Below are 25,003 nucleotides of genomic sequence, written 5' to 3'. Positions count from 1 at the left end.
CGGCCACGGGCTGACTCACATGTGGGGGTGACGGGCGCGCCCACGGGCCCCAGGGGCAGCGATGGAGGAAGCTGTAACTACCGCCTCGGCAGCCCCAGTTTTCCCCCAGAGTCGCTTAGTGTCGCGTGTACAGAAAGGAGACACCGCCCCCCTCGCCTCCGGCCTCCGACCTCCTTTTCCGGGCAGGGGGAGGGGAGGGGAGGGGAGAAGAGAAGTGAGTAGCTGGCGCCACCCGATGACGCGCGTCTACGGTGCCTTCTAACTGACTTAGGAAAACGGAGTTCCGCCCTTTATCCCAATCTTCCTCACTACTTCAGAAGAGACGACCGCTGTTCCTTCCCGCCCCCTTCCGGACGGCCATAAAGAGTGTGGCGGTAGCGGCACCAGCCCGCCCCGCTTCGCTCCGCCCCTCCGGGCCTGATGCCCTCTAGTGGCTCTCTGACTAGGAGTACCCGAAGACGACGACCCATGACGTCTCGAAGCCTCAGTGAAAAGGGCTCTCGGCTCCTTGGGGCGGGACGCGGGTTGACTAGTAAGTAGTACCGCTCTACCAACCCCGCCCTTCTCACAGATCGTTTTATCACACCGGAGGGCGGGAGAGAAAGAGGGAGAAGTGAAACGAGGGAGAGAGAAGGGGATTGGTTTCCAGGAGTGTGCCGGAGGTGGAGGGTAAGAGGGAGAATTGGAGGAGGACGGATGAGGAAGAAGACCACTACATTTCCCGGCGTTCTGCGCGCAGACTGTGAAGGAGGCGGGGTGGGGGCGGGGAAGCAGCTGGCAGAGTGCGCGCGCATCCGGGAATCTAAGCTTGCCTCTAGACTCGGTTTCCCAGGGTGCTCGAAGGAGTCTTATCTGAGCGCTCGCCGCGCGGGAGGAGGCAGGGAGGGGTGGGTCGTGCGCGCGCTTCCCCGGGGCGGGGAGTCGAGGATTCTTCTTCACCCTGTTCTTGGCTTCCCAGGGTCCCGCCGAGCTAGCCTTAGGGAGTCGGGTGCGCGCGTAAGCGTAGCCCGGGAGGATTCGGCCTCCGCGCCGTCGCTGGCGCAGGCCCCAGCCTCGGCTTCCCTGTCCTTGCCCTCGGTCCCCAACCCGGCTCCTCCGCCTGGAGATCTGGACATTGGCAACATGGCGGCGGTGCTGCAGCAGGTCCTGGAGCGGCAGGAGCTGACCAAACTGCCCAAGCCCGTCCAGGCCAAATTGGAGAAGTTCCTGGCGGACCAGCAGAGCGAAATCGACTGCCTGAAGGGGCGGCACGAGAAATTCAAGGTGGAAAGCGGTGAGTAGGCCCCCCGAATCCTTCGAGTGACTCCTCGGGGAGTGCTTCCCATCCCCTCCCCTCTCCGGGCCTTGCGTGGGGTGCCGCGGGACTCGGCGTCACGGAAAGGCCGCTTCCATGAGGGCCTCAGACGCGAGCGTCCACGCTTTGCAGCCAGCGTGGCTTCCCTGGATCCTCCCCCTGTCAACGTGCACCTCTTGGAGAGGCACCCAAATATCAAAAAATCCTGAGGACCGTACAGACCACCAATGAGAAGACCAAGGCCTGTGTCTCTGCCGCACTAGCGTGCCGTGAGCAGCAAAGCTGGGGTTTGAATTTGGGTTTTCACACCACATTGAGGTAAACTGGTGGCCTAGTTCCGAAAAGAGAACTCAGCAAGGGGTGGGCAGTGAGGATGCTAATTCAAAGAACGAAGCGACTGGAATTTGCGGTCCAACTAAGGGACCAAAACGTGAGAGTACCTTGAAGTTTTAAAGCTTAAAAAGATAAGCACGGGTTGAAAAAATATATAAAGAGAATAAGCACAAGGCCTTTTAGAAAAGGTGCTAGAAGTCGAGAAAGATTTAATGTAGAAAATGATACAGACAAGGAGGAGGCCTCTTTGGCTGAGGGTGGGAGTGCGATCCAAAAACCTGCAAATAGCAGTTGGGCCTAGATTGTGCAGAGCTTTAAAGACAAAGTGAAGCTTATATTTTATACTTGAAGCAGACAGGGCATTTATTCAATAGAGGAGTGCTGCAGTCAGAACTGTCCTTAAGGAAAATCTCTTTGGCAGCAATGGAGAGAGACCAGGCATGGAGACCAATCAATGGCTGTTACCAAGAATGTAGGAAAGAGATGAAGAGAACTTGAACTAAGGTGGCTAAGAGAAAGGATCCAATGGAAAAAGTATGGAGATAGGAATGGCAGGATTTCGGAGCTGATGGGACAGGTGGAGTGAGAGGTTTGGGAGTCTGGGATGGTGCCAAGGTTACAATGTGGGAGGACTAGAAGAATGGTTGTGTCTTCAGCAGTACAGAGAAATTTGGAAGATGGAAGAGTTTGAAGGAAAATACTGAGTTTGAGATGTTTGTGGTAGACAGTGTAATGTCTGGAATAGCTCTCTGAAGGGTCTGTGGACAGCCTTTGTCTCAGGTGGAGGAGTGATGAATGCAGGAGAGGCATCAGAAGAATTTCTCCCTCTTCAGTGTCTCCTCTGTGTCTCTGTCTTGAGTCTAACATGGAGCTTGAGCTCTCCTCTCCAGTCCTCTCAGCCTTTAAATACCTTAGTCTGATTACATCATTGTATCACACTAAGTATATGTGAACTGGAGAGCCATGATCTCATCAATCACACTAAGTAAACACGCTGCTGTAAGTATCCTTGCTTCAAGTAGAACACAGGTGGTCAGGCCCTCCCTGACTTATCAGGGAAGGAGGTCAGAAATTCCATAGGGAAAATGGAGAGCCACACCAGATATTTTTAGCAAGTTTCCTTTGGGCAAGTTCTCTAGAGTCACCTGTGGGTGCCCCACCCCCTTTCTTTTTTGTTCATTAAGTTTTTGGTGGGGTTACAGGGGGTTACAGGGGCTAGATTTATAGATCTGGAAGTCATTTATAGTAATTAAAATCCATGCTGAAGAGTTGGAAGAACAAGGGAACAACTGTAAGTGATACTTATGTTTAAGGGGAAGTGATATGGATAAAAAAACAAAAAAGGCAATGTAAGGGGAAAATCTGACAGTTAAGAGAACCATAAGTGTCACAAGGAGAGAGTATCCAGAAAGAGAAAGGTGCTCCATAGTGTGAAATGAAGCAGGCCAAAAAAGGATGAAAGCAGAGTATCAGATACGACTATAAAGACCTCATTGGTAATTTTGGAGTGAGCAAAGTCATTTGTCCAATAAGGCCAGAAGCCAGATTGCAAAGGATTGAGGAGTAAGAGAAATACCAGTAGCTTTTTCTAGAAGTTTGGCTCAAAAGGGGAGAGGAGATAGAGGGCAATAGCTTAAGGGATGACTGGGTTTTTGTTCATTTGTTTTGTTTTTCAGGACATTGATGACTTGGCTATCTGGCTGGTCTAAAGGCAGGAGAGAAGGACCATTATAGGTGGTAGTGGAAGATTTTAAAAATGAGGTTGCTTATCTTTTGGAGAAGATTGGAGAGGGGAAGGGATCAAGCATATTTAAAGACCTTGACCTTGGCAAGGTGAAGAGGCACCTCATTGTTATCAGAAACTGGGGGAAAGGAATTTTGATAGGTCAAAAAATGTCCAGGGGTTTTGAGATAGTTTACTCTGGTGTAATAGAAAATGATTCAAATCAACAAAAATAATAAATCCTTCTCTTGCAGAAGACCTAGTTCATTTGGGTTAGCAGTGCGTCTTTTTGTGTTATGTTTGTGTCATGATTTTTTTTTTTTTTATGATAACTTTCTGTTGAAAAATAATCTTAGTAAAAATGTGGTATTTTGGTGGGGTTTTTTCCCCATCTAATTTTACAACCATCTCCCTTGGCAGTCTGTAGACCCCAGGTTAAGAATCTGTACCTTAAACTATTTTACCACCTAATTCTTGCATTTCCATTTTCTGGTGGTGTATATTAAAGTGACCCTTTTTACTTCATATTCATCCCTAGATTTCTTTCTACTCACATTGTTATAGAGAGCTGGAACTCTGGAGAAGTATACTTGAAACAAGGTGTTAATTCAGTGGAATTGATGAGATGATTATTCTCTAGTTCGAATATATATTTGGTACTTAGCATGGTGATATAATGGTTCTCTAGTTCAACATGATCAGTATGCTATAATGATGTAATTGCAATAAGGTGTATAAGGGCTAAGAAGAATTGGAAGATATTCTGTCTTTGACCAGCTTCCCGTGAGGCTCTCATTCCTTCTGCACTACGATCAAGACTGAGCCAGAATAAAGAATTTAGACTTGATTCTTGACCATTTTTCTGGTATCTATCCTTCTGAGACTAAGGCCTGTCCGAAGGACCTCCAGAAAGCTAGCCTACACATTACACATTGTCTCTACCCCAGTTGAGGCTTTTTATCACCTCTCCCTTGGAATATTGGAATAAGTTTTTATTCCCTCCCCCCCCCCCTTCCATTATACCACCACCACCCACACTTTTTCTTCTCTAATTTATATTCCATATAAATGCTGCATGTTCTTAAAGTATAGCTCTGACCGTAGAAGTTGATCAATATTTAATTGAATCAATTAAGTATCAACTTTATGTAGAGCACAAACCCTTTTTTTTTTTTTTTTTTTTTTTAATCCTTCTGAGGCTGGGATTAAGTGACTTGCCCAGGATCACACAGCTAGGAAGTGTCAAGTGTCTGAGACCAGATTTGAACTTGGGTCCTCCTGAATTCAAGGCTGGTGCTCTATCCACTGCGCCACCTAGCTGCCCCCATAGAGCACAAACCTAGCTTGGTCCTTAGATAACATGTTTTCAAGCCTGTCTTTTAAGATTTTTTTATTCTGCAAGTATTTAAGTGCCTACTGTGTGCCAATCTCCAAGGGCTTAGTTTATAAAAATCCAGAATCAACTCTACACCAAGATGAGATATAAGTGGCTAATCCTTTAATACAGAGGTGTCAAATTATTGTTCTAAACAGGATTAAAATGTAATTGAGAAATGTTTAACAAAAGAAGTAAAAATAGAATACATTAATAGTATTGATCTGTGATTTTCTAAGTCAGTATGTGGCTCTCAAGGATTAATTTCTTTTTAAATTTGATGCCATTTAAAGTCATTAAAAGGACCTTTTCAAAAATTTAAAATGTTAATCATCTGGGGGTAGTTTAAAAAACACTGGACTAGAAGTTTGACTTGGGTATTCAGTTCCTGGCTCTGATACTAGCTATCTCTAAGCCCCTTAAATTTTTTTGAACCTCATTTCTTCAACTCTCAGTTAATTCATCCCAGCTCTCTAATTTCATTCATGTTTATTCAAATTCTCTACTTTCCATTTCCCTATTTTACGTTTTTACATTTACATGAACAGAGTGTAAACAAAATTGTGATTTTTTTTTTTTTTTTTCCCCAGAGCAACAATACTTTGAGGTAGAGAAGCGGCTGTCCCAGTCTCAAGAGAGACTTGTAAATGAAAGCCGAGAATGCCAAATACTACGTCAAGAACTGGAAAAACTTAGTAAGTTTTTTTTTGTTTTTTTTTTTGTTTTTTAATTACATGATTTTATGTATAAGAATATATGGAGGTCTTCTAAAGCTTCTGAGAAACTACATTAAGGTTTCTTAATGATGTATATGTTATAGATATTCAGCTTTTGATCCATTTATTGCTTCTATGTGATTTCCAACTATTTTGTTTATCTTTGGAAAAAATAAGCATAAATAAATAGGAAAAAGGTTTTTTGTATTGTATGTCAAATATTGAGAGATTAAATGACAAAAGAGCTTATGTGATTATCTGTGAAATCATGATAAGAATAAAAAGTAATGTGTGAATTTTAAATCTTATCACAGAAAAAGCTATTTTATTCTTTGTGTTGTGTTAATGAAAAACTATTAATTTTGCTGTGTACAACTTTATTAATTAGTAATTGGTCATATTTATAGTTTAAGGGCATGAAAGAATTATCAGCTTAATTCTTGCCATTTACTCTATTAGAAAACATTTATCATTGTGATAGAAATCTGACTTCTTAATTGATTAATTTTTGAGAATATACAGGAAACAGAGCTCTCCACAAATGAAATGGCTTGCTTATGGAATCTATAGATCTGGGATCATTGGAAGTTTTAAGGTAGACACAAAATAACCAGTTGTTGTAGTTAGGATTCACATTAGGAATCTCAAAGAGCAGAAGTGAGGAGAGAAAATATTCTAGGCATGGAAATGGAGCCTTGTATAAGATGAACAGCAAGTAGGCCAGGAAGGTTGGCCTGAAAAAAATATCTGGAGGATAATAGTATGTAAGAAAATTGGTATGATAGGAAGCAGCCAAAGTATAAAGATAATTAAATCTATCAAATCATGGAGGTCATAGGGAGCTTCTGGAACTTTTTGAAAGGTTGAGAGGAAGAGGGATATTATATGATCAGATCTTTGCTTTCAAAAAATGATTAGCAGCTGTGTGGAAGAATATGTAGAATAGGACTTTTCCTTTTGTTCCCAATATAAGTTGGGGGATTTTGTAGAGGTAATTCTTGTTTAACTGATTGGATTAAATAACCTCTGAAGTCCCTTCTACTACAGAAATTATATAAGTTATCTTCCCTCTTCACAGGATCCAAAAATCTTTCCTCTGCTTATTTGAATTATGTGTTTTAAATTTCCATTGTTGCTATTAGAAATGATCTTAGCATCCCTTAAATTCTTAAGTAAATGTTGTTTCTTCTTGATGCTATTCTTTAGTATAGTACAACATTTTCCTTTTTTTAACTACAGGTAGGAAGCTGGTTAGAAACCCTAGTAGTCAGGCACAAGTATATAGTATTTCACAACAGTTAAATCCTATTTAATACCTCTAAGAATGTATAGACCTCTAAATTATATAGTGGAGAGAGGAATAGTTAAGTTTAAATCTTGCCTCAAATTCCACCTATGTGACCCTGGAATCATTTTGTCAGCCTCATCTATAAAGGAAATTTTTAATAGCATCAATCCCAGGAGTTATTGTGAAGGTTCAATGAAATAACTATGTAAAACACTTGAAAACCTTAAAAGAGCTATAGAAATTGTTATTATTAAATTGATAGGAAGACAAACCCAAAGATTCCAACTTTTGGGATAAGAATTCATTATTTGACAAAAACTGCTGGGAAAACTGGAAATTAGTATGGCAGAAACTAGCCATGGACCCACACTTAACATCACATACTAAGATGATCAAAATGGGTCCATGATTAAGGCATAAAGAACGAAATCATAAGTAAATTAGAGGAACATAGGATAGTTTACCTCTCAGACTTGTGGAGGAGGAAGGAATTTGTGACCAAAGGAGAACTAGAGATCATTATTGATCACAAAATAGAAAATTTTGATTACATCAAATTAAAAGGCTTTTGTACAAACAAAACTAATGCAAACAAGATTAGAAGGGAAGTAACAAATTGGGAAAACATTTTTACAGGTAAGGGTTCTGATAAAGGCCTCATCTCCAAAATATACAGAGAATTGACTAATTTATAAGAAATCAAGCCATTCTCCAATTGATAAATGGTCAAAGGATATGAACAGAAAATTTTCAGATGATGAAATTGAAACTATTTCCACTCATATGAAAGCGTGTTCCAAATCACTGTTGATCAGAGAAATGCAAATTAAGACAACTCTGAGATACCACTACACACCTGTCAGATTGGCTAAGATAATAGGAAGAAATAATGATGAATGTTGGAGGGGATGTGGGAAAACTGGGACACTGATGCATTGTTGGTGGAGTTGTGAAAGAATCCAACCATTCTGGAGAGCAATTTGGAACTATGCCCAAAAAGTTATCACACTGTGCATACCCTTTGATCCAGCAGTGCTACTACTGGGCCTATATCCCAAGGAAATACTAAAGAAGGGAAAGGGACCTGTATGTGCCAAAATGTTTGTGGCAGCCCTTTTTGTAGTGGCTAGAAACTGGAAAATGAATGGATGTCCATCAATTGGAGAATGATTGGGTAAATTATGGTATATGAATGTTATGGAACATTATTGTTCTGTAAGAAATGACCAGCAAGATGAATACAGAGAGGCTTGGAGATACTTGCATCAACTGATGCTGAGTGAAAGAGCAGAACTAGGAGATAATTATACACTTCAAGAATGATACTGTATGAGGATGTATTCTGATGGAAGTGGATATCTTCAACATAGAGAAGAGCTAATCCAATTCCAACTGATCAATGATGGACAGAATCAGCTATACCCAGAAAAGGAACACTGGGAAATGAGTGTAAACTGTTAGCAATTTTCTCCCCAGGTTATTTTTACCTTCTGAATCCAATTCTTCCTTTGCAACAACAACAACAGAATTCGGTTCTGCACATATATGTTGTACCTAGGATATACTATAACATATTTAATATGTATGGGAATGCCTGCCATCTAGGGGAGGGGGTGGAGGGAAGGAGGGGGAAAATTCAGAACAGAAGGGAGTACAAGGGATAATTTTGTTTAAAAAAAAAAAAAATTACCTATGGATATGTACAGTCAAAAAAATGTTATAATTATAAAATTAATTAGAAGAGTACAAGAAGTAACTTTAAAACAATCAGTAAATGTTAATATTACAGGAAAGTACCTGCCACTTCAGAGACCAGTAACAGTAAAATAATAGTGAACTTTTGAAATAGGAACAGTGTGTGTGTATTTTCATCAGTCTTCCCAGACACTAGAGAAAATGTGTGAGCTGTGTTTTATGTTTATAGATCATAAACATAATTATCTCTGATAATGATTCTGATGACAAGTACAATATGATTTTTGCCCCCACTGTCCAAACCAGAATTCCAGTTACTAATTCCAACTGCCCCTGTGGAATCATGCTTCTTGACCACTTTATCCCCACCAGTACATAAGAACCTCCTTCCCTGCCCTCTTATTGTTTTGAAAATGATCATCAAATTAACACTTTTGTTGCTTCTGAAAAGGGCAAGTCACTTGGTTTCCCATTTTACTCTTTTACACAATATCTCTGTGACTAAAAAGTTTTATTTTGCATTACTCTGTTATATTTGTGTAGTTTCTTTAGAATTGTAAGGTTGTTTTGAAGATCCAGGATGGTTTGGTTGTATATTTGTGTTTCTACTCCTTTACATGGTGATTGGCACCTAGTAAATGCTTTCTTTTCCATTCATTCATTTTCTTGATGAGTATCTTCATATCACCAACCCTCTCCAAATAGCTTTTAAGGTCCTTTCTAACATTTAAATCTATGGGTGAATCTCATTCATTTTTTAATTTTATCCCTGCTAAAGTGATGTATTGCCTTTTTCTTTAGGCCAGATTATAGATTTGTCAAATGGTAATTATCCACGAATTCAAAAGTAATTTTGAGTCCTTTTTCCCCTGTACCTTATATTCTAATTTTTAAAAGTTTTTACTGTCACTCCATGACCAAGTCTTCCTAATTTGTTTGCAAATATAGCTATTGCAAACACTTTCATATGTGATATATATTTTGTTGAGTCAGCACTGCATACATAGAAGATTACTGTTTGCAGTCACAATAATTTGATTTCTGAGTTCAAGTGCTGTCTTTCACTCTAATAAAACATGTGGCTGCACCTCCCAATATCCTTGGGCAACTTTCTTAAGATTGTAGAAGTTGTAAAATAGGTGCTTATCTACATTGGTACTGGGAGTTCTTCATTACTTTGCTAGGTCTGGTGCAAAATAAAGAATATATTTTGATTAGGTGAAGATGATCATATTTGTAAAATTAGGAAACTATTGAACCAATATATTTATATCTTTGGTCAAGTCAGAGTTTATTTGAGCTTCAATCTCAACTTTAAAATGAAAAAATCAGACTCCATGTTCTCTAAAATCTCTTTGAGATTTAAAATTGTATGATTTTGTTTTTCTGCTTAAGTATTGTGTCATTGTTTACTTTTTTAATATTCTTTATATTCAGATCAACAATTGAAGTCAGTGACTGAGAAAAACAAAGAATTGGAAACTGCTCAAGATCGACATATTGCTATTCAGGTAAAATAATCATTGTTCATATGCATAAAGATGATTTGTAAATTATTTGTGATTCATTCCAAGTTAGTAACTTATGTAAATATGATTGCTTCTGTTGTATATTCTTTTTGCTTCTTTACAACAACTGATTCTAAATAAATAAATAAATAAATAGCAAAAAATAAAGTTTGTATTCACATCGGATTATTTCACAGGAGAAACTTTTCAGAACATCAGGGAAGCCAATAAACATTTCCATTGACTATAATTGAAAAAAACTTTCTATTGTTTATAGTAATGGATTACTTAGTCACCATAAGGCTAAAACCTTGTGACTCACCAACAATAAAAATAAAATTTTAGAACTTGGCCACAGCAGTTAATTTTTTAATCATTTGTTTTTCGTTTTTAACAAAAACTATTTGAAATATGGCCTCTTCTTTCAAGAGTACTCGTGAAAATTTGTATAGATAAATTGCCCATTTATCATAATGGGAGAGTTGCTTATTTACTCTTTGAAAAAAATGTTACTTTTAATAATTATTTTATGTATTCAGTGAGCTTGTTTAAAAATAATCACTTTTAAAATGAGAAGTTATGAAGCAAAATAGATCTAGTGCTGACTGAAGCCTGAACATAATTTTCATAGATTTGTTTAGGATTCAAAATTCTTCTTTAAATGGCATTAGGAAAATGCGAATTATGTTGAAAGAAAGATACCTGACTTAAGCTTTGGCTGATTTAAATCAGGCAAAATTAAGATGTATTTTTTGGTATATCTAAAATTTAGCTTAAGATTTCATGTACCTAGTTAATAGTGACTTTACTTTGCTAAATAACTTACATTACATTGTTTTTACTTTATACTCTTTATTTTAATGGATAGAGTCAACTTACAAGAGTAAAGGAGGAATTGGAAGCTGAGAAAAGAGATTTGGTCAGAACCAGTGAAAGACGTTCACAAGAACTTGAATATTTAACTGGTATGAAAAATGTGTTCAAAAATTTTGTTTCTTATTAATTGAAATGTTATTTTTTTAAGATTTACAGGGATTAAATTACTCTTTTCAATTATAACAGTTTAGACTATGTAATAAAGAAAGGTATAATTGTTATATTATTTCTAGTCTTAAGGGTTGCTTTGAAAGATGTTAATCCTTATTACTTTATGTATTTAGTAGGCTCTTTTAGAGAGAATTTATGAAGCAAAATTAATCTATTAATCTGGAGCCAGAGCATAGTTTTCCTAGATGAGCTGCTGAGTGGCATCTCTTCAGAATCTTAAGGGTGTATGAAAGACATACAAACAATGGATACAGTTGTAAAAGTGCAAAAATACGTTTTCATTTTCCATTTTTTGGTTCATTTCCTACTTGTATTAACTAATGATTGCATTTCAAGTGAAGGTTAAATTTATAACAGTTAAGCATGGAATATTGAAGAGCTAGATAATTTAGCAAGCTCAAAGGCATTTTTTTGTTTGCTGTATTTAGATTTTATTGTACAGAATGTACAATACCTTTGTTGAGTGTCTCTTATGTGAAAGCTATAATATTAATTGTTAGGGACATACAGTAAGGACTAAGACATGGCATTTATACACTCTAGCACTTTTAATAATTTTAATATCCTTTTCTGACTTTTAGAGGATGTTAAACGCCTAAATGAAAAACTCAAGGAAAGCAATACCTCAAAAGGAGAGCTACAGTTAAAATTAGATGAACTTCAAGCATCTGATGTTTCTGTTAAGGTACTCAGCATGTACAAATTGTGGTTCATGGTTAACACTTTGGAAAACTAAATTTCAAATATAGCCTGTCAGTTGTACTTTTTATTACTGTTGTCAGTAATAAAAATTTTTGGTCTTTCTAATGTTTAATAATAGGGATCCAGAGCTATCATTTTTACTGGGAAAGTTACATAGCTGACTGAGACATTAGTCATGATCTGTTAAATTCAATTTAAGGTTTATTTTTTATCTAAGATAACTAGTCTGTAAAACAGATACAAACAGAAGGTGCATTCCAGGTATAAGATAACTTGATGGCAAAGGCATGGAAAAGAGAAATGGGATGCTATTATAAGGCATAGAGAAGCCTATTTGGATTGTAAAATGTAGCAAGAGAAGAAATGTATGAGGTTGGAAAGATTGATTTAAACCGTTATATAAGATTTTAAAAGCTAAAGTGTATAAGAAAAACTTGTCAGAAAATTGTAAATATAATCATTATGTGACATTTTAAAGTGTTGTCCTCAAATGCATGTCTTATTCAGTCAGTTTTCTATGAAGCAAATTTTTATTCAAATTACAGACTACAAGAAGCACTTCTGACTGTAAACAAATAAAAATATAGTTAATATTCTTTAGTTGTATACCAACTCTAGTTTATCTCTTTTAAATCTTTTTTCCCCCCCTCTGTAAAACTATTTCCTGTGTGCCCCCCCTCTGTAAAACTATTTCCTGTGATTTCTGTAGTATCGAGAGAAACGTTTGGAACAAGAAAAGGAATTATTACATAGTCAGAACACGTGGCTGAATACAGAGCTAAAAACCAAAACTGATGAACTTCTGGCTGTTAGTAGAGAAAAAGGAAATGAAATCCTGGAACTTAAATGTAATCTTGAAAATAAAAAAGAGGAGGTAAGTTAGTAGAATAAAAATAGTCTCTTTATGGATATGTGGTCAAATCTTTTCATTTTTAGAATTGTGTGTGCAAATTATATGAGATATTTCTTCAGTCTTGAAGCAAAACAACATTCTAATAGGAGTATAAACCAAAAATTGAAGATGTTATTAATATTTTGCTTATAAAATCAAAAAAATATTTCTTTAAAATTTCTCTATAACTGATTTGTTTTTTGATATTTCATTTTTTAAAAAAAGTTCTCCATGTACTACTACATTTTTTGCAAACGTGTATGAGGGAGGGAGAAGTAGAATGTGTGGGGTTTTGTTTTTTTTGTTGTTGTTGTTGGTGGTGGTGGTGGTGTAATCATAAATTTGAGGTAATTTAAATTTTGTGACACTGCTTTCCCTGCATAAATTTTGTTCATATAGGTTTCCAGGATGGAAGAACAAGTGCATGGCTTGAAAGCATCAAATGACCATCTACAAAAACATGTCGAAGACCTTCTGAACAAATTGAAAGAGGTATGTTAAGTTCAACTACTACTTTGACAATGTGAAAGCATTCTTGGGTTCATAAGTTCGGGGCTGGAAGAGACCTTATGAGCCATTTGAGGCAGCGAGGTGGTGGTATTTATTAAGCAGTAGACCTAGAATAAAGAAGACCTGAGTTCAGATTTGACTTCAGACACTCAATGTATGACCCTATTCAAATTTACTAACCTCTGTCTGCCTTGTTTCATCATCTATAAACTAAAGATAAGAATAGCTGCTTTCCAAGTTTATTATGAAGAAAAAGTGAAATCATTTTTATATTTTACAAAACTGCTAAGTGCTGTTAAGTTCAATACTTTTATATATATAATATTTGACTTAATTCTTCATAGATTAGTTCACGTATCAACTTGTAGTATCTTAAGATCTTAAGATCAAGAACAGACTGTACTATACTATGTTAAAAGTAGGAATACATGTTAATTTCAATATTATGAAATTCTTAATAGTTTCTCTAGAGGACCAGAAAATAATGAGATCATTTTACTAAAGCTTTTGGAACATGATTATAATTTAATTTTGTCATCTTGTCATTTGGTAAAAAATAACATTTTCTTGTGTTCTCTCTCTCTCTCCTCTTCTCTTCTCTTCTCTTCTCTTCTCTTCTCTTCTCTTCTCTTCTCTTCTCTTCTCTTCTCTTCTCTTCTCTTCTCTTCTCTCTCTCTCTCTCTCTCTCTCTCTCTCTCTCTCTCTCTCTCTCTCTCTCTCTCTCTCTCTCTCTCTCTTTTAAAAGAAAATCCTCCCTAATCTTGACCATTTGAAAAATTTCATATAGTGCTAAGATATTAGGATTTATTATGATTTTGTTTACTTTCTAGGCCAAGGAGCAGCAGACCAATATGGAAGAAAAATTTCACAGTGAGCTAAATGCTCACATGAAACTCTCTAATTTGTATAAGGTAAATGTAATACTATAAATTTTTAGTGTCCTGGTCTTATTACTGTTTTTATTGTTATTTAACAGCTTCTGATTAAACATTATTTTAGAGTGCTGCTGATGATTCTGAAGCAAAAAGCAGTGAGCTAACTCGAGCAGTAGATGAGCTTCACAAGCTCTTGAAAGACGCTGGAGAAGGTAAGAAAAGTTCTAAAAGGAGAGGGAAAATATTTAAGATAGATTTCTTTTCTCTTGCAAATGATATGATTAACATAAATCAAGTAGATTTATCTAATATAACTTACCTGAGAGATTTTACAATAGTATTTTAAAAGTGAAATTTGGTTCCCATCTTAGTTCTAATACTACTGTGTACTAGAATTTTGGGGGAGGGGGGAAGCTGTTCTGTTGCTTCATATGGTACATTTGTGTTACATATAAATATCCATGTGCACAAGATGTTTCAAAAATCTTATTAGTTTTCAGCTACTAAAGCTTTTATCTGCACTGAGACTTGGGATACCCTATTTATTTGTCCATCACTATCTTATAAAGTTAGGTTTTTCCTTAGGGCAACTAGATGACACAAAGGTTACAGTGCCAGACCTGGAGTCAGGAAGACCAATCTCCCTGAATTCTGATCAGGCTTCAAATATTTATTAGTTGTGTGCTAGATTTGCCTGGGCAAATGACTTAATCCTGTTTGTCTGTTTTCTCATCTGTAAAATGAGCTAAAGAAAGAAATGGTAAACCCCTTCTCATATTTCTGCTAAGAAAATCCCAAAGGGAATGATGAAGACTTGGACACAGCTGAAAAGACTGAACAACAACAAAAATTTTCCCTAATTTCAGTATGCTAAGTCTATGTCAAGGCTCATTACTTTGTTCATTTTCAGAACCTAACTTAAGCTTTCTCACAGTTTGAACTATACTTCACTATCTGATTTCTGACTATACACAAAACATTTTTTTATTGATTACACATAGGCCTTCAAATGAAAAATCACAAATGAAATGAAATGGTTAAAGTACCACCCCTTTATTTCTGTATGGGAAAGAGGGATATCAGGAGACCAAAAGAAACATTGATAGTAAGAACCAAAGGCATGTGTGTTAAATATAATTCAATTGAATTAAATTTTGAATGAACAGTAGTAGATAGAAGGAATGAGTATTTCCTCCCCTCAAACAAACTTTCATCCTTGGAAACTGTTTGCTGTATGCTTTAGAGGAAAAAGCAACAATTTTTAACACTAAAATTTAGCAAATTCTAGATTTTTCTTCTACAGTGTGATATGGTTTCTTTTTAAATTATCTTAATGTTTTAGCTAATAAAGGAATGCAAGACCATTTAATGGAAGTGGAAGAATCAAAAGCCAAAATGGAAAAAGAATTGCTAGAGAAAATTGGCAAATTAGAGAGAGAACTGGAGAATGCTAATGATCTACTTTCAGCCACAAAACGGAAAGGTATGGATATTTGCATATGTTTTTAGTGACTTGGAGCACAGAAATAGATGTTCTTTGAGTATATAAAAGGTGGTATAATTTTTAAGTTTAAATATTATTGTATTACCCTTGATACTGTTTTCATAGTATATAGTGCTACTAATCTGAGGCTCAGAGACTAAGTGACCTGCCTGTAGTCAAATAGCTAGGTGACCGAGACAGGATTTGAACTTGAATCTCTGATAACTTCAAATCCAGTACTCAAATGAAAGGGGCCATACCAGACACAGAATTAACATGAGGAAAGGCATTTAAAAGACAACATCTGAAGCATGATTTAGGAGGTAATCTTGTTGGGCTGGAATGTAATGTGAAGGAAGACTGGAAAGAACTTAAAATGTAGGTAAAATTCTTTTTACATGTGTTAGAAAACTCAGTAACCTGGATGTTTAGTTTGTTTTGAGTTTGTACAACTATGAAATATTATTTGTGTTTATATATGTAGGGGCCATATTATCTGAAGAGGAACTTGCAGCTATGTCTCCTACTGCAGCAGCTGTAGCTAAAATAGTGAAACCTGGAATGAAACTAACTGAGGTGAGATTTTTAACATTTAAGCATAATAAAACATTTTGATTTAAAATTCCAGAACTACAAGTTATTACTTAGAAGAATCATGCTTAGAATTGACTGTTGGTAATATCCATATTTGTGAAATGATTGCCTAATTAATGTCACAAAAAATTTCTTTTAAATTTCATTTGTGAGCTATTGTGTTCTTACCTATCTTTTAATATTGTACTTAAACTCGACATTGTATGTTTTCTCTTACAGCTATACAATGCATATGTAGAAACACAGGATCAGTTGCTCCTAGAGAAGCTGGAGAATAAAAGAATTAATAAATATCTAGATGAAATAGTAAAAGAAGTTGAAGCAAAAGCACCAATTCTGAAACGCCAACGTGAGGAATATGAACGTGCCCAAAAGGCTGTGGCAAGTTTGTCTGTTAAGCTTGAGCAAGCAATGAAGGTAAGTGTACTCTTTTTCATTCCAAACTAGGGAATAGGTGAAGATGAAACATGATTTATTAGCTTATTTTAAATTTTGTAAAAATTTAAAATTGATAGTGTAACAAGTAGCTCAGTGGCATATTGTAAAGAATGTTCTGTTCTCTTTAGAGTCAATCAGAACAGACATGATTGAAATTCTTAAGGGTTATTTCCTTTTTTAACATTTCCCATCTGTGATTTAGTATTAATCTGCTATACTTCTAATAGCATAATACCATTTTTGATAATAGTGGTCTCAAACTTCTTAGAGCCAAATTTTTGTCTTAGATAGAAATGCTGATTTTTGCAAGGTTTAAACTATTTCTGGTTTATAGGAAATACAGCGATTGCAAGAGGACACTGATAAAGCCAACAAACATTCATCTGTACTTGAAAGGGACAACCAAAGAATGGAAATACAAGTGAAAGATCTATCACAACAGGTTAGAAAATTTGAATTTTAGTACTTTGGCCTTCCTCTGATTCTGCCTTTGGGGTCAGTGTTTAAGAGATCAAACTACTTTTACAGTAGTTGCTTTCTTTAGTAAATCCTTCACTATAGGGAATAAGGATTGATCCACTTTATATCAAATGACACTTAACAATGAATTAGATTCTAAAGTTAGTGTCTGTTATGTTTCTCTTACCAATATACTTTATCTTATTGTATTATTCTACTGATATTGCTAAAGAATATCTTGGGGGGGGGAAGTTTATGTATTTGACAACTTTTATATAATAAATGCAACTTTACATACATCAAAATTGCTTGTCTTTTACTTTGAAATTATCAGTATCTAAATGATAAGATAGAATGCTTTTTTTAGGTGATTAATTAAAGTGGTACTGCTGATTGTAAAAGATAATGTTTATGTAATGCTTTTAGGTTTGCAAAGCACTTTAATCTTTTACAGTAATCCTCTGGAATAGGTACTGTTATTCCCATTTTACAAATGAGAAAACTGAGGCATCTAATAAGTCTGAGGCAGTATTCAGATTTAGATCTTCCTTACTTGCAAGTCTCAAACTCTACTGTGTTAACTGTCAACTTTTTTTTTCCCCTCTTAAGTTTTTTAAAATAATAAGGACATGAGAATGATCTTAGAAATTTGCTTTCTGTTCTAAATATTATTTTTGTTCTAATAATTTCTTTTCTAAAAGTTATTTTTTTCAGACCCAAATCAGCAATACTTTAATAACATTGTATCCTCTCTCAGATTAGAGTTCTTTTGATGGAACTTGAAGAAGCAAGGGGTAATCATGTAATTCGTGATGAAGAAGTAAGTTCTGCTGACATCAGTAGTTCATCTGAAGTTATATCACAGCATCTAGTCTCCTACAGAAATATTGAAGAACTCCAGCAACAGAATCAGCGCCTTTTAGTAGCCCTTAGGGAGCTTGGGGAGACAAGAGAAAGAGAAGAACAAGAAACTACTTCTTCAAGGTAAAAAGTTGAGAGTTATTAAAATAATCTATTTTTATGTTTTACTTTAATAAGATAGTCATCCTTTGATTTATGTGATGCATTTTCTGTCTTATTAGCATTTTTTTATGTTAACCTTAGGAAAATATAAATTAAGAGAATAAGTAATTTAAATTTGTAAATTTAAACTGTAAAATCTTTTGAATTAATAATGAGAAAACAAATAGATATTACAAAAGACTAAAATTTTGTGAGTAAATTATGTATAGTACATATGGTAGTCTGTTTAAATCCTTTCAGGTTTTGAGCTTCTATTTAAACTTCATTTCCAATTAAATCCTTTTATGGTGATTACTATCTGTTCTCTGTATTACCTCCCCCAAAAGTTATTTTAAACCAATGTGAAGAATCAGAGGTGATCTACAGAGTAGATGAGATGACCGTAACTGATAACAGAAAAGGCAGTTGTCTAATTCTTATTTAGCTTCTGTTTTTGCTGCTAAGTAGAATAGTCTTTGAACAGATTACCACAGAATAATATGCTTAATTAGGGAATAGAAACACAGGCTGAACAAGGAGAAAGTAAAAGACCATCTTGATTCCATTATCTGGCCCAGATGAATTGCATCTTTGGTATTAAAAAGAAGCAGCAGATAGCATTATTGAAGTATTTGTGATATTTGAATAGTCATGGGAAAGGAAATAATACTCAGATTTAGAAAAGGGCAAATGTTGTTCCAGTTTTTAGTAAAAAGACAATGGGAATTTTTAATATTGGCCAGTGATCTTCATTTTATTTCCTGACAAAATTCTAGAACAATAAGGGAACAGTTTTAATGTTTATATAAAAATTGAAGGAATGATCTTGAGCTATCACAACTTCATAATGAAAACTAGGTCATGCCATTCTAATGATTTTTCCCTTTTTTTAGGTGGATTATTAAAATGATGACAAAAAGAATATTCTAGATATAGTATTTTTGAGTTGGTTTTTGGTTTGTTTGTTTTCCCCCCCCCAAAAAAAAAAATTGGATTCAGCTTGAATTTATTAAGTACTTAAAAGGTGCAGAGCACTTTGTTAGGTACTGGAGATACCAAAACAAAGATTCTTGGAATCAACACATTGTTCCCAATAAATTGTACATTACAATAATCTTATGTATTTAAAAGTTCTTTGTATAAGTACATAGATACCCTATGCATGCTTAGTGGCATTAAATGAATTTTTCAAAGCATTCAAATGGTTTGAATTAGCTAAAGGAATTCAGAGGGAAAAATTCATGAATTTTTGATTTATATTTTGTATTAGATAGTCTTGTGCTCATATTCTTGGGATTTCCTCCCCCATCCACCCATTAAAACCTTACCATTGTTTAAAGCCAATTTCAAACATTTCTATGAAACAATTATCTTCCATTAAACTCTCATCATTTTGATTTGCGCTTGATACTGTATTTTCTTTCTATGCATATATTTCATATCCCCCTATTACATATTAACTCTATAAGAGATGTACTTACTGTCATATCTAGACTATGTCTTTTTTTCACCCCCAGCACAGGAAGATATTATGTAGAGTATTATAAAGTAGAAGCCTGTAGTAATTTGTGGTAGAACTATCAAAATTTAGTCAATGACATTTCTTTGAAGTATATAACTATATCTTGCAGAATTACTGAACTTCAAATTCAGCTTGAGAGTGCCCTCACTGAATTGGAACAACTTCGTGAATCCCGACACCATCAGATGCAACTTGTTGATTCAATAGTCCGTCAACGTGACATGTATCGTATTTTGTTGTCGCAGACAACTGGAGTTGTTATTCCATTGCAAGGTAGACATTATTTAAACTTCCAGGTATGGGGGGGAGGGGAAATAATATGTTTCTAAAGTCTATGTTAAGAAGTGATCTGATTCTAATAAAAGAATTATATTTCTTGATTGTGTTTACATGCCATTCTTTTCTTTCAAAAAGTCATGTGCTCCTAAGTGATTCTTGTTAGCTTGACTCATTGTTGTCTCCCATGTTTCTCTGAATAAAACAATGAAGGACACATGTAGTATCAAATTCTGCACTTATCTGATTCAAATAACTTAATGCCCATTTCATTATTTTAAAAAAATGATCCAATGAAAGCAAAGACATGCAGGAAACTAAAAACAGCTCTGATAACTAATGTGTTCATTTTGTTTTTATGAAGCTTCAAGCTTAGAGGAGATTTCCCTGATGTCCACACCAAAGCATTCTTCAGGTGTGTCACAGACCATCTCTACTCCTGCTCCAGTTGCTGCAGTTGAGTCAACAGAGGCAATAGAGGCCAAGGCTGCACTTAAGCAGGTATAACTCTTGTTTTTCTTTTTCTAGGGCATATTTTAAGAAGGAAAGTTTTCAACATCATTCAATAATTTCTCTTTAATATGTAGTTGCAGGAAATTTTTGAAAACTACAAAAAAGAAAAGGTAGAAAATGATAAAATTCAAAATGAACAAGTTGAGAAACTTCAGGAACAAGTTACAGATTTACGGTCACAGAATACCAAGATTTCTACTCAGCTAGATTTTGCTTCTAAACGGTAAATTGGTTTCTGTTTAAAATGGAAAAGCCATTTAATAATTTGTGCTTTTGTTTAGATTCACTAGCATGAAATGTCGGGTACTTTTCTATTTAATTAGAATCTAGTACAAGTTTACTTTAATTTTTTATGGGGTTATTTGTTTTTTAGCTAATCAGTATTAAGGATGTTATATAAAAGTGAATAATTTACTATTTTGGCATAAGGAAGTATTGTTTTTCCATTTCATTTGAAATTATTGCATGTATTCCAATTTGGTCACTTAACTATAAGTTACATTTAGGTTTTATTCAAGCCAAATTTGAGAGAAAAGTGTGACCTTTTGTACAGTATGGTACCTATTTCTGCATGCCACTTAAATGAAAGTTAACATTTTTAAGAAGTCATTCTGCTCATTTTTTGAGCTTATTAATATTTCAGTTATAATGTGTTTTTGCTTTTTTTTTATAATGCAAGCTACGAAATGCTACAAGACAACGTCGAGGGATACCGTAGAGAAATTACATCTTTACATGAAAGAAACCAAAAACTCACTGCAACAACTCAAAAGCAGGAGCAGATCATCAATACAATGACTCAAGATCTAAGAGGAGCAAATGAAAAGTTGGCAGTTGCAGAAGTGAGATTAATTAAATTTCCTTTTGTAGATTTTACCTAAAAGTGCTCTTGCTTTTTTTTTTTTTTTTTTTTTTTAAACAAATGTCTTTATTTATTTTTTTTAATGTAAGTTTAACATAGATACAACTTAGATATTTTTGGATCTTATAACTGGTTTGTGGATAGCTAGTAATCTTTACTTGCAGATTTTATATATCATTTGATCATAGAAAATAAAGTTAGTCTGGATTTGGTCATCTGTGCTTTCATAAGTAGAGGGCAATTCTCTTTTTTTTTTTTTTTTTTTTGAGGCTGGGGTTAAGTGACTTGCCCAGGGTCACACAGCTAGGAAGTGTTAAGTGTTTGAGACCAGGTTTGAACTCAGGTCCTCCTGAATTCAGGGCTGGTGCTCTATCCACTGCGCCACCTAGCTGCCCCCATAGAGGGCAATTTTCAAAGTGTGGTCTTCAAGTTCAAAACTTTTCATAGTAATAAGAGAACACCTTAGTTTCTAATCCTATAAACATTGATAATATAGCTTATATAACAAAAGCTTTTTGAGGAAGAGAGGTTTTTCAAGCCCTCTAAAGAGGGCCTGAAACCAAAATATTGAACAGTTGCTGATATAAGGAAACTCAGATAAGCAAACTTTCTCTATCAATGAACCTTCTCCAAAATTGAGAGACTTAAGAGAATTTTCTGGAACACTAAGGGATTGAATGAATTACTAGTCACAGAGCCAGCACTTGTCAAAGGTTTGGCTTGAATATAGAGCTTCCTGGCCCTATGATGGATCCCTGTCCAGTGTGCTGTACTGCTAATCAGAAATGGACATTTATTAGTATTCCAATAAGACATAGAAAATTTAAGAATCGGGGCAGCTAGGTGGCGCAGTGGATAGAGCACCAGTCTTGTATTCAGGAGGACCTGAGTTCAAATCTGGTCTCAGACACTTAATACTTCCTAGCTATGTGACCCTGGGCAACTCACTTAGCCTCAGGGAAAAAAAAAAAACTTTAAGAATCAGTCCAGCCAATTATTAACAGCTAGCCATTAGTATAAACTTTTACACTTTTGTCTCTCAGATTGTGTGTGTGTGTGTGTGTGTGTAGTAAGAATTCAGCTGCAGAACTGATAGTCTTGAATCAGCAGATGAAACGCAATATCCATACTAACCCCTGGTAGTGTGGTATGCTATCTCATAAGAATGGTTATTATTGATGATCTATAGCTAATCCAAGTGAGGGAAGGATCATGATAGGATTGGCAGGTGAAGAGCCATAAGAAGAGTGACTTGCTAACAGCTCTCTCCTCCCCCAGCCCTACTCCCCATCTATTTTGAGAATTCTCAGCAATTTGGAGGAAGGGATTAAGTAAAGTTATAAGGCTGGGTTGCTGGCCTTGCCTCTCTATTTGAATACACAGCCTGATGGAGCAGGATCAGAAAAAGAGTTGGTAATCATAGCATCCCTAACTGATCCCCTTGGAAGAACTTAGTAGCCAAACATTGTTTGTTTATTATGATTGAAGAACTCTGCTTTTCCTGAAACCTTATTATCTTCTAAAATATCTAGTATATAATAAGCCTTCTATTAATGCTTGTTGAATTAAAGATGCATTAGATTAATTTTAAGAGCCATATGTATTTAATGGATAAACTTAAATGTCATCTAAGTTTAACATTAATATTTGACAGTGACGTGTTTATAAATATTTTAGACTAGATATGAATCTGATTTTATTTTTTCCCATATCAATTTTTTTTTCCTTTTAAGGTAAGAGCAGAAAATCTGAAAAAGGAAAAGGAAATGTTGAAATTGTCAGAAGTTCGCCTCTCGCAACAGAGAGAATCTTTGTTAGCTGAGCAAAGAGGACAAAACTTATTACTAACTAACCTACAAACAATTCAGGTATTCCTCTAAAGTGAAGGGTGGAGGAGGTATGATGTCTGCACAAAAGAAATAGCAATTTCTGTTTTTTGTTACAATATAAGAGTTGTAGGGATTTTTGAATTTGAGCTTTTTTGTTTTTTAAAATTTAATAACTTTCAATAAAATTGGTTTAAAATCCAATATTCTCTGCATTTAAAAAATAAGACCTAATTGCAAGATCTTGAAGTTTTTGTTGATATTTTCCTTTGTAGTTATATGCATAGTGCTTCACTTTGATAAATGTCTGAAAATAATTTCTTAGTGTGGGTAATCTGGAAATTAATCATGTTCAAGTAGACATGTGATGTATTTTTAAAAATATAGACTTTCTCTTTGGTAGATAAAAAGAGCTTGTGATGCTTAGCATATACTGATGGACAATTTTTATCCCTTCTCTCCTCACTGTTGCCTTTTTCTTCTTAGAACCCCTAGCTTTCTTCAGGTCTCACTCAGGCACTATGTACTGACTTCTCTTCAGCTGCTATCTCTCACTCTATCCCCCCAATTTACTTTTTTCTATGTTTGGTTATGTGCATATATATTTTCTGCCAATAAATTTAAGTTCCTTGAACTTAGGGACTGTTTTCATTATTATTTTTCTCTTTTCATTGCCTCACACTTTTTATAGGTGCTGAATAAATTTGTTTTTGCTAATTTTCTAAAATCCTATGACATTTCCTTTTCATAAGGGAATACTGGAGAGATCTGAAACAGAAACTAAGCAGAGACTTAATAACCAGATAGAAAAGCTTGAACGTGAAATATCTCAGCTGAAGAAGAAATTAGAAAATGAAGTAGAACAAAGACACACACTTACAAGAAATCAAGATGTGAGTATATTTGGAAAAGATAATTGTTGTGGTTGAATCTTGCCTAGTGTGAACTTAGCCAACACACTTATTAGCCTTTATAGGCCTCTGACTCCAAATTACCTTGTCTGTTTTAGTACATAACCATTTTCATGTATGAGCTTGTCATTGCCTAAGCTCCTCCTTTCTTTCCTCAGTGCCTTTATAAATGTTATTTCCCGTGCCCTAGAAAGATCTCTCCTATTGTCTTTTAGGACCAGATGAGCTATCAATCTTTATGAAGTCTTTATTATTTCCCTTAAAATATCATTAGTCACTCAACCTTTCATAACATTTTGTGTGAATCTCCTTTTTGGTAGCTGTTATCATTTATTTGGTCATTATCTGTATAGCTGTTTTACTTTCCCTATGGAAGATTGTAAACTCCTTGAGAGCAATGCCTTATCTTGTTTCATCTTTATAGTATTGTTATCTAGGACAGTTTTATTTTGAGTTTGAGTGTTTTCCATCAACCACTTTTAAAAAACCATGGAAAAGAAAATTTTGGTTTAAAGTAGAAACATTCTTGAAATTCATCTTTTGTAGGTTCATCTCTTAGATACAAAGAGACAACTAGAGACTGAAATAAACCGTCACCTTAATACAAAAGAATTACTTAAAAATGCTCAAAAGGAAGCTGCTACATTGAAACAACAACTCAATAATGTTGAAGCCCAGCTTGCTTCCCAGTCAGCACAGAGAGCTCCTGGAAAAGGTAAACAATTTAAGTTTATTTTCTGTGCTATAATCTGTCTTACAAAACTACATTATAGACTGATCCAGTTTTGGGTAAGAGAAGAGGCACTTATTAGAATTTATGAAGAATTAGGTTGCTAGTTTTAATCACTGAGTACTTCTCTTCCTAGAATAAAATCAGGACTAAATATATTATTTATTTCTTAATAAGTTGAATATCGGTCTGTAAAGTGTCATGAGCAGGTAATCATAATATATTACAATTGTTTAACTGTTGAAAATATTCAGTACAATGTCAGAAGTTCTCTAATTCAGCAGCCTCATTTTACATATGAGGAAATTAAGCCCAGAGTGTAAGCTTCTGAGAGTTAATTATTGTTTCTCTATAGGTTTCACTAGCTTACAAGTGTGACCACATTCTTGACATATAAAACACCTTGAATTGAATTGTGTCCCAAAATAT

The 25,003-nt window shown here is 35.2% G+C and overlaps 2 protein-coding genes across 3 annotated transcripts in view; one reads left to right on the top strand and one right to left on the bottom strand.

Moving 5' to 3' along the window:
- ODR4 (odr-4 GPCR localization factor homolog) overlaps positions 1-144 on the bottom strand; it is a 42,394-nt gene extending 42,250 nt beyond the window's left edge. The window contains exon 1 of the mRNA XM_074308602.1: positions 20-144. The gene's annotated coding sequence lies outside the window, so the exon portion shown is untranslated. The remainder of the gene's footprint in view (positions 1-19) is intronic.
- Positions 145-157: 13 nt separating this feature from the next.
- The window catches only part of TPR (translocated promoter region, nuclear basket protein), a 60,712-nt gene continuing 35,866 nt past the window's right edge, over positions 158-25,003 (top strand). Inside the window, exons 1-22 of one of the 2 annotated variants that reach the window (XM_074308596.1) lie at positions 158-532; positions 959-1,273; positions 5,316-5,420; positions 9,862-9,935; positions 10,801-10,897; positions 11,561-11,664; positions 12,391-12,555; positions 12,973-13,065; positions 13,914-13,994; positions 14,083-14,170; positions 15,301-15,441; positions 15,926-16,017; positions 16,255-16,452; positions 16,808-16,915; positions 17,690-17,916; positions 19,566-19,729; positions 20,097-20,233; positions 20,320-20,468; positions 20,925-21,087; positions 22,841-22,975; positions 23,686-23,826; positions 24,391-24,559. In XM_074308596.1, the coding sequence (XP_074164697.1) occupies positions 421-532; positions 959-1,273; positions 5,316-5,420; positions 9,862-9,935; positions 10,801-10,897; positions 11,561-11,664; positions 12,391-12,555; positions 12,973-13,065; positions 13,914-13,994; positions 14,083-14,170; positions 15,301-15,441; positions 15,926-16,017; positions 16,255-16,452; positions 16,808-16,915; positions 17,690-17,916; positions 19,566-19,729; positions 20,097-20,233; positions 20,320-20,468; positions 20,925-21,087; positions 22,841-22,975; positions 23,686-23,826; positions 24,391-24,559 (3,058 nt within the window). In that variant the 5' untranslated portion in view covers positions 158-420. Of the gene's footprint in view, positions 533-746; positions 1,274-5,315; positions 5,421-9,861; positions 9,936-10,800; positions 10,898-11,560; positions 11,665-12,390; positions 12,556-12,972; positions 13,066-13,913; positions 13,995-14,082; positions 14,171-15,300; positions 15,442-15,925; positions 16,018-16,254; positions 16,453-16,807; positions 16,916-17,689; positions 17,917-19,565; positions 19,730-20,096; positions 20,234-20,319; positions 20,469-20,924; positions 21,088-22,840; positions 22,976-23,685; positions 23,827-24,390; positions 24,560-25,003 lie in introns of those variants that run through there. The other variant, XM_074308595.1, reaches the window with a different exon arrangement.

The sequence above is a fragment of the Sminthopsis crassicaudata genome, chromosome 4, assembly GCF_048593235.1.
Source record: "Sminthopsis crassicaudata isolate SCR6 chromosome 4, ASM4859323v1, whole genome shotgun sequence".
Lineage (NCBI taxonomy): Eukaryota > Metazoa > Chordata > Mammalia > Dasyuromorphia > Dasyuridae > Sminthopsis > Sminthopsis crassicaudata.
This window is presented reverse-complemented; position numbering and strand designations above follow the sequence as displayed.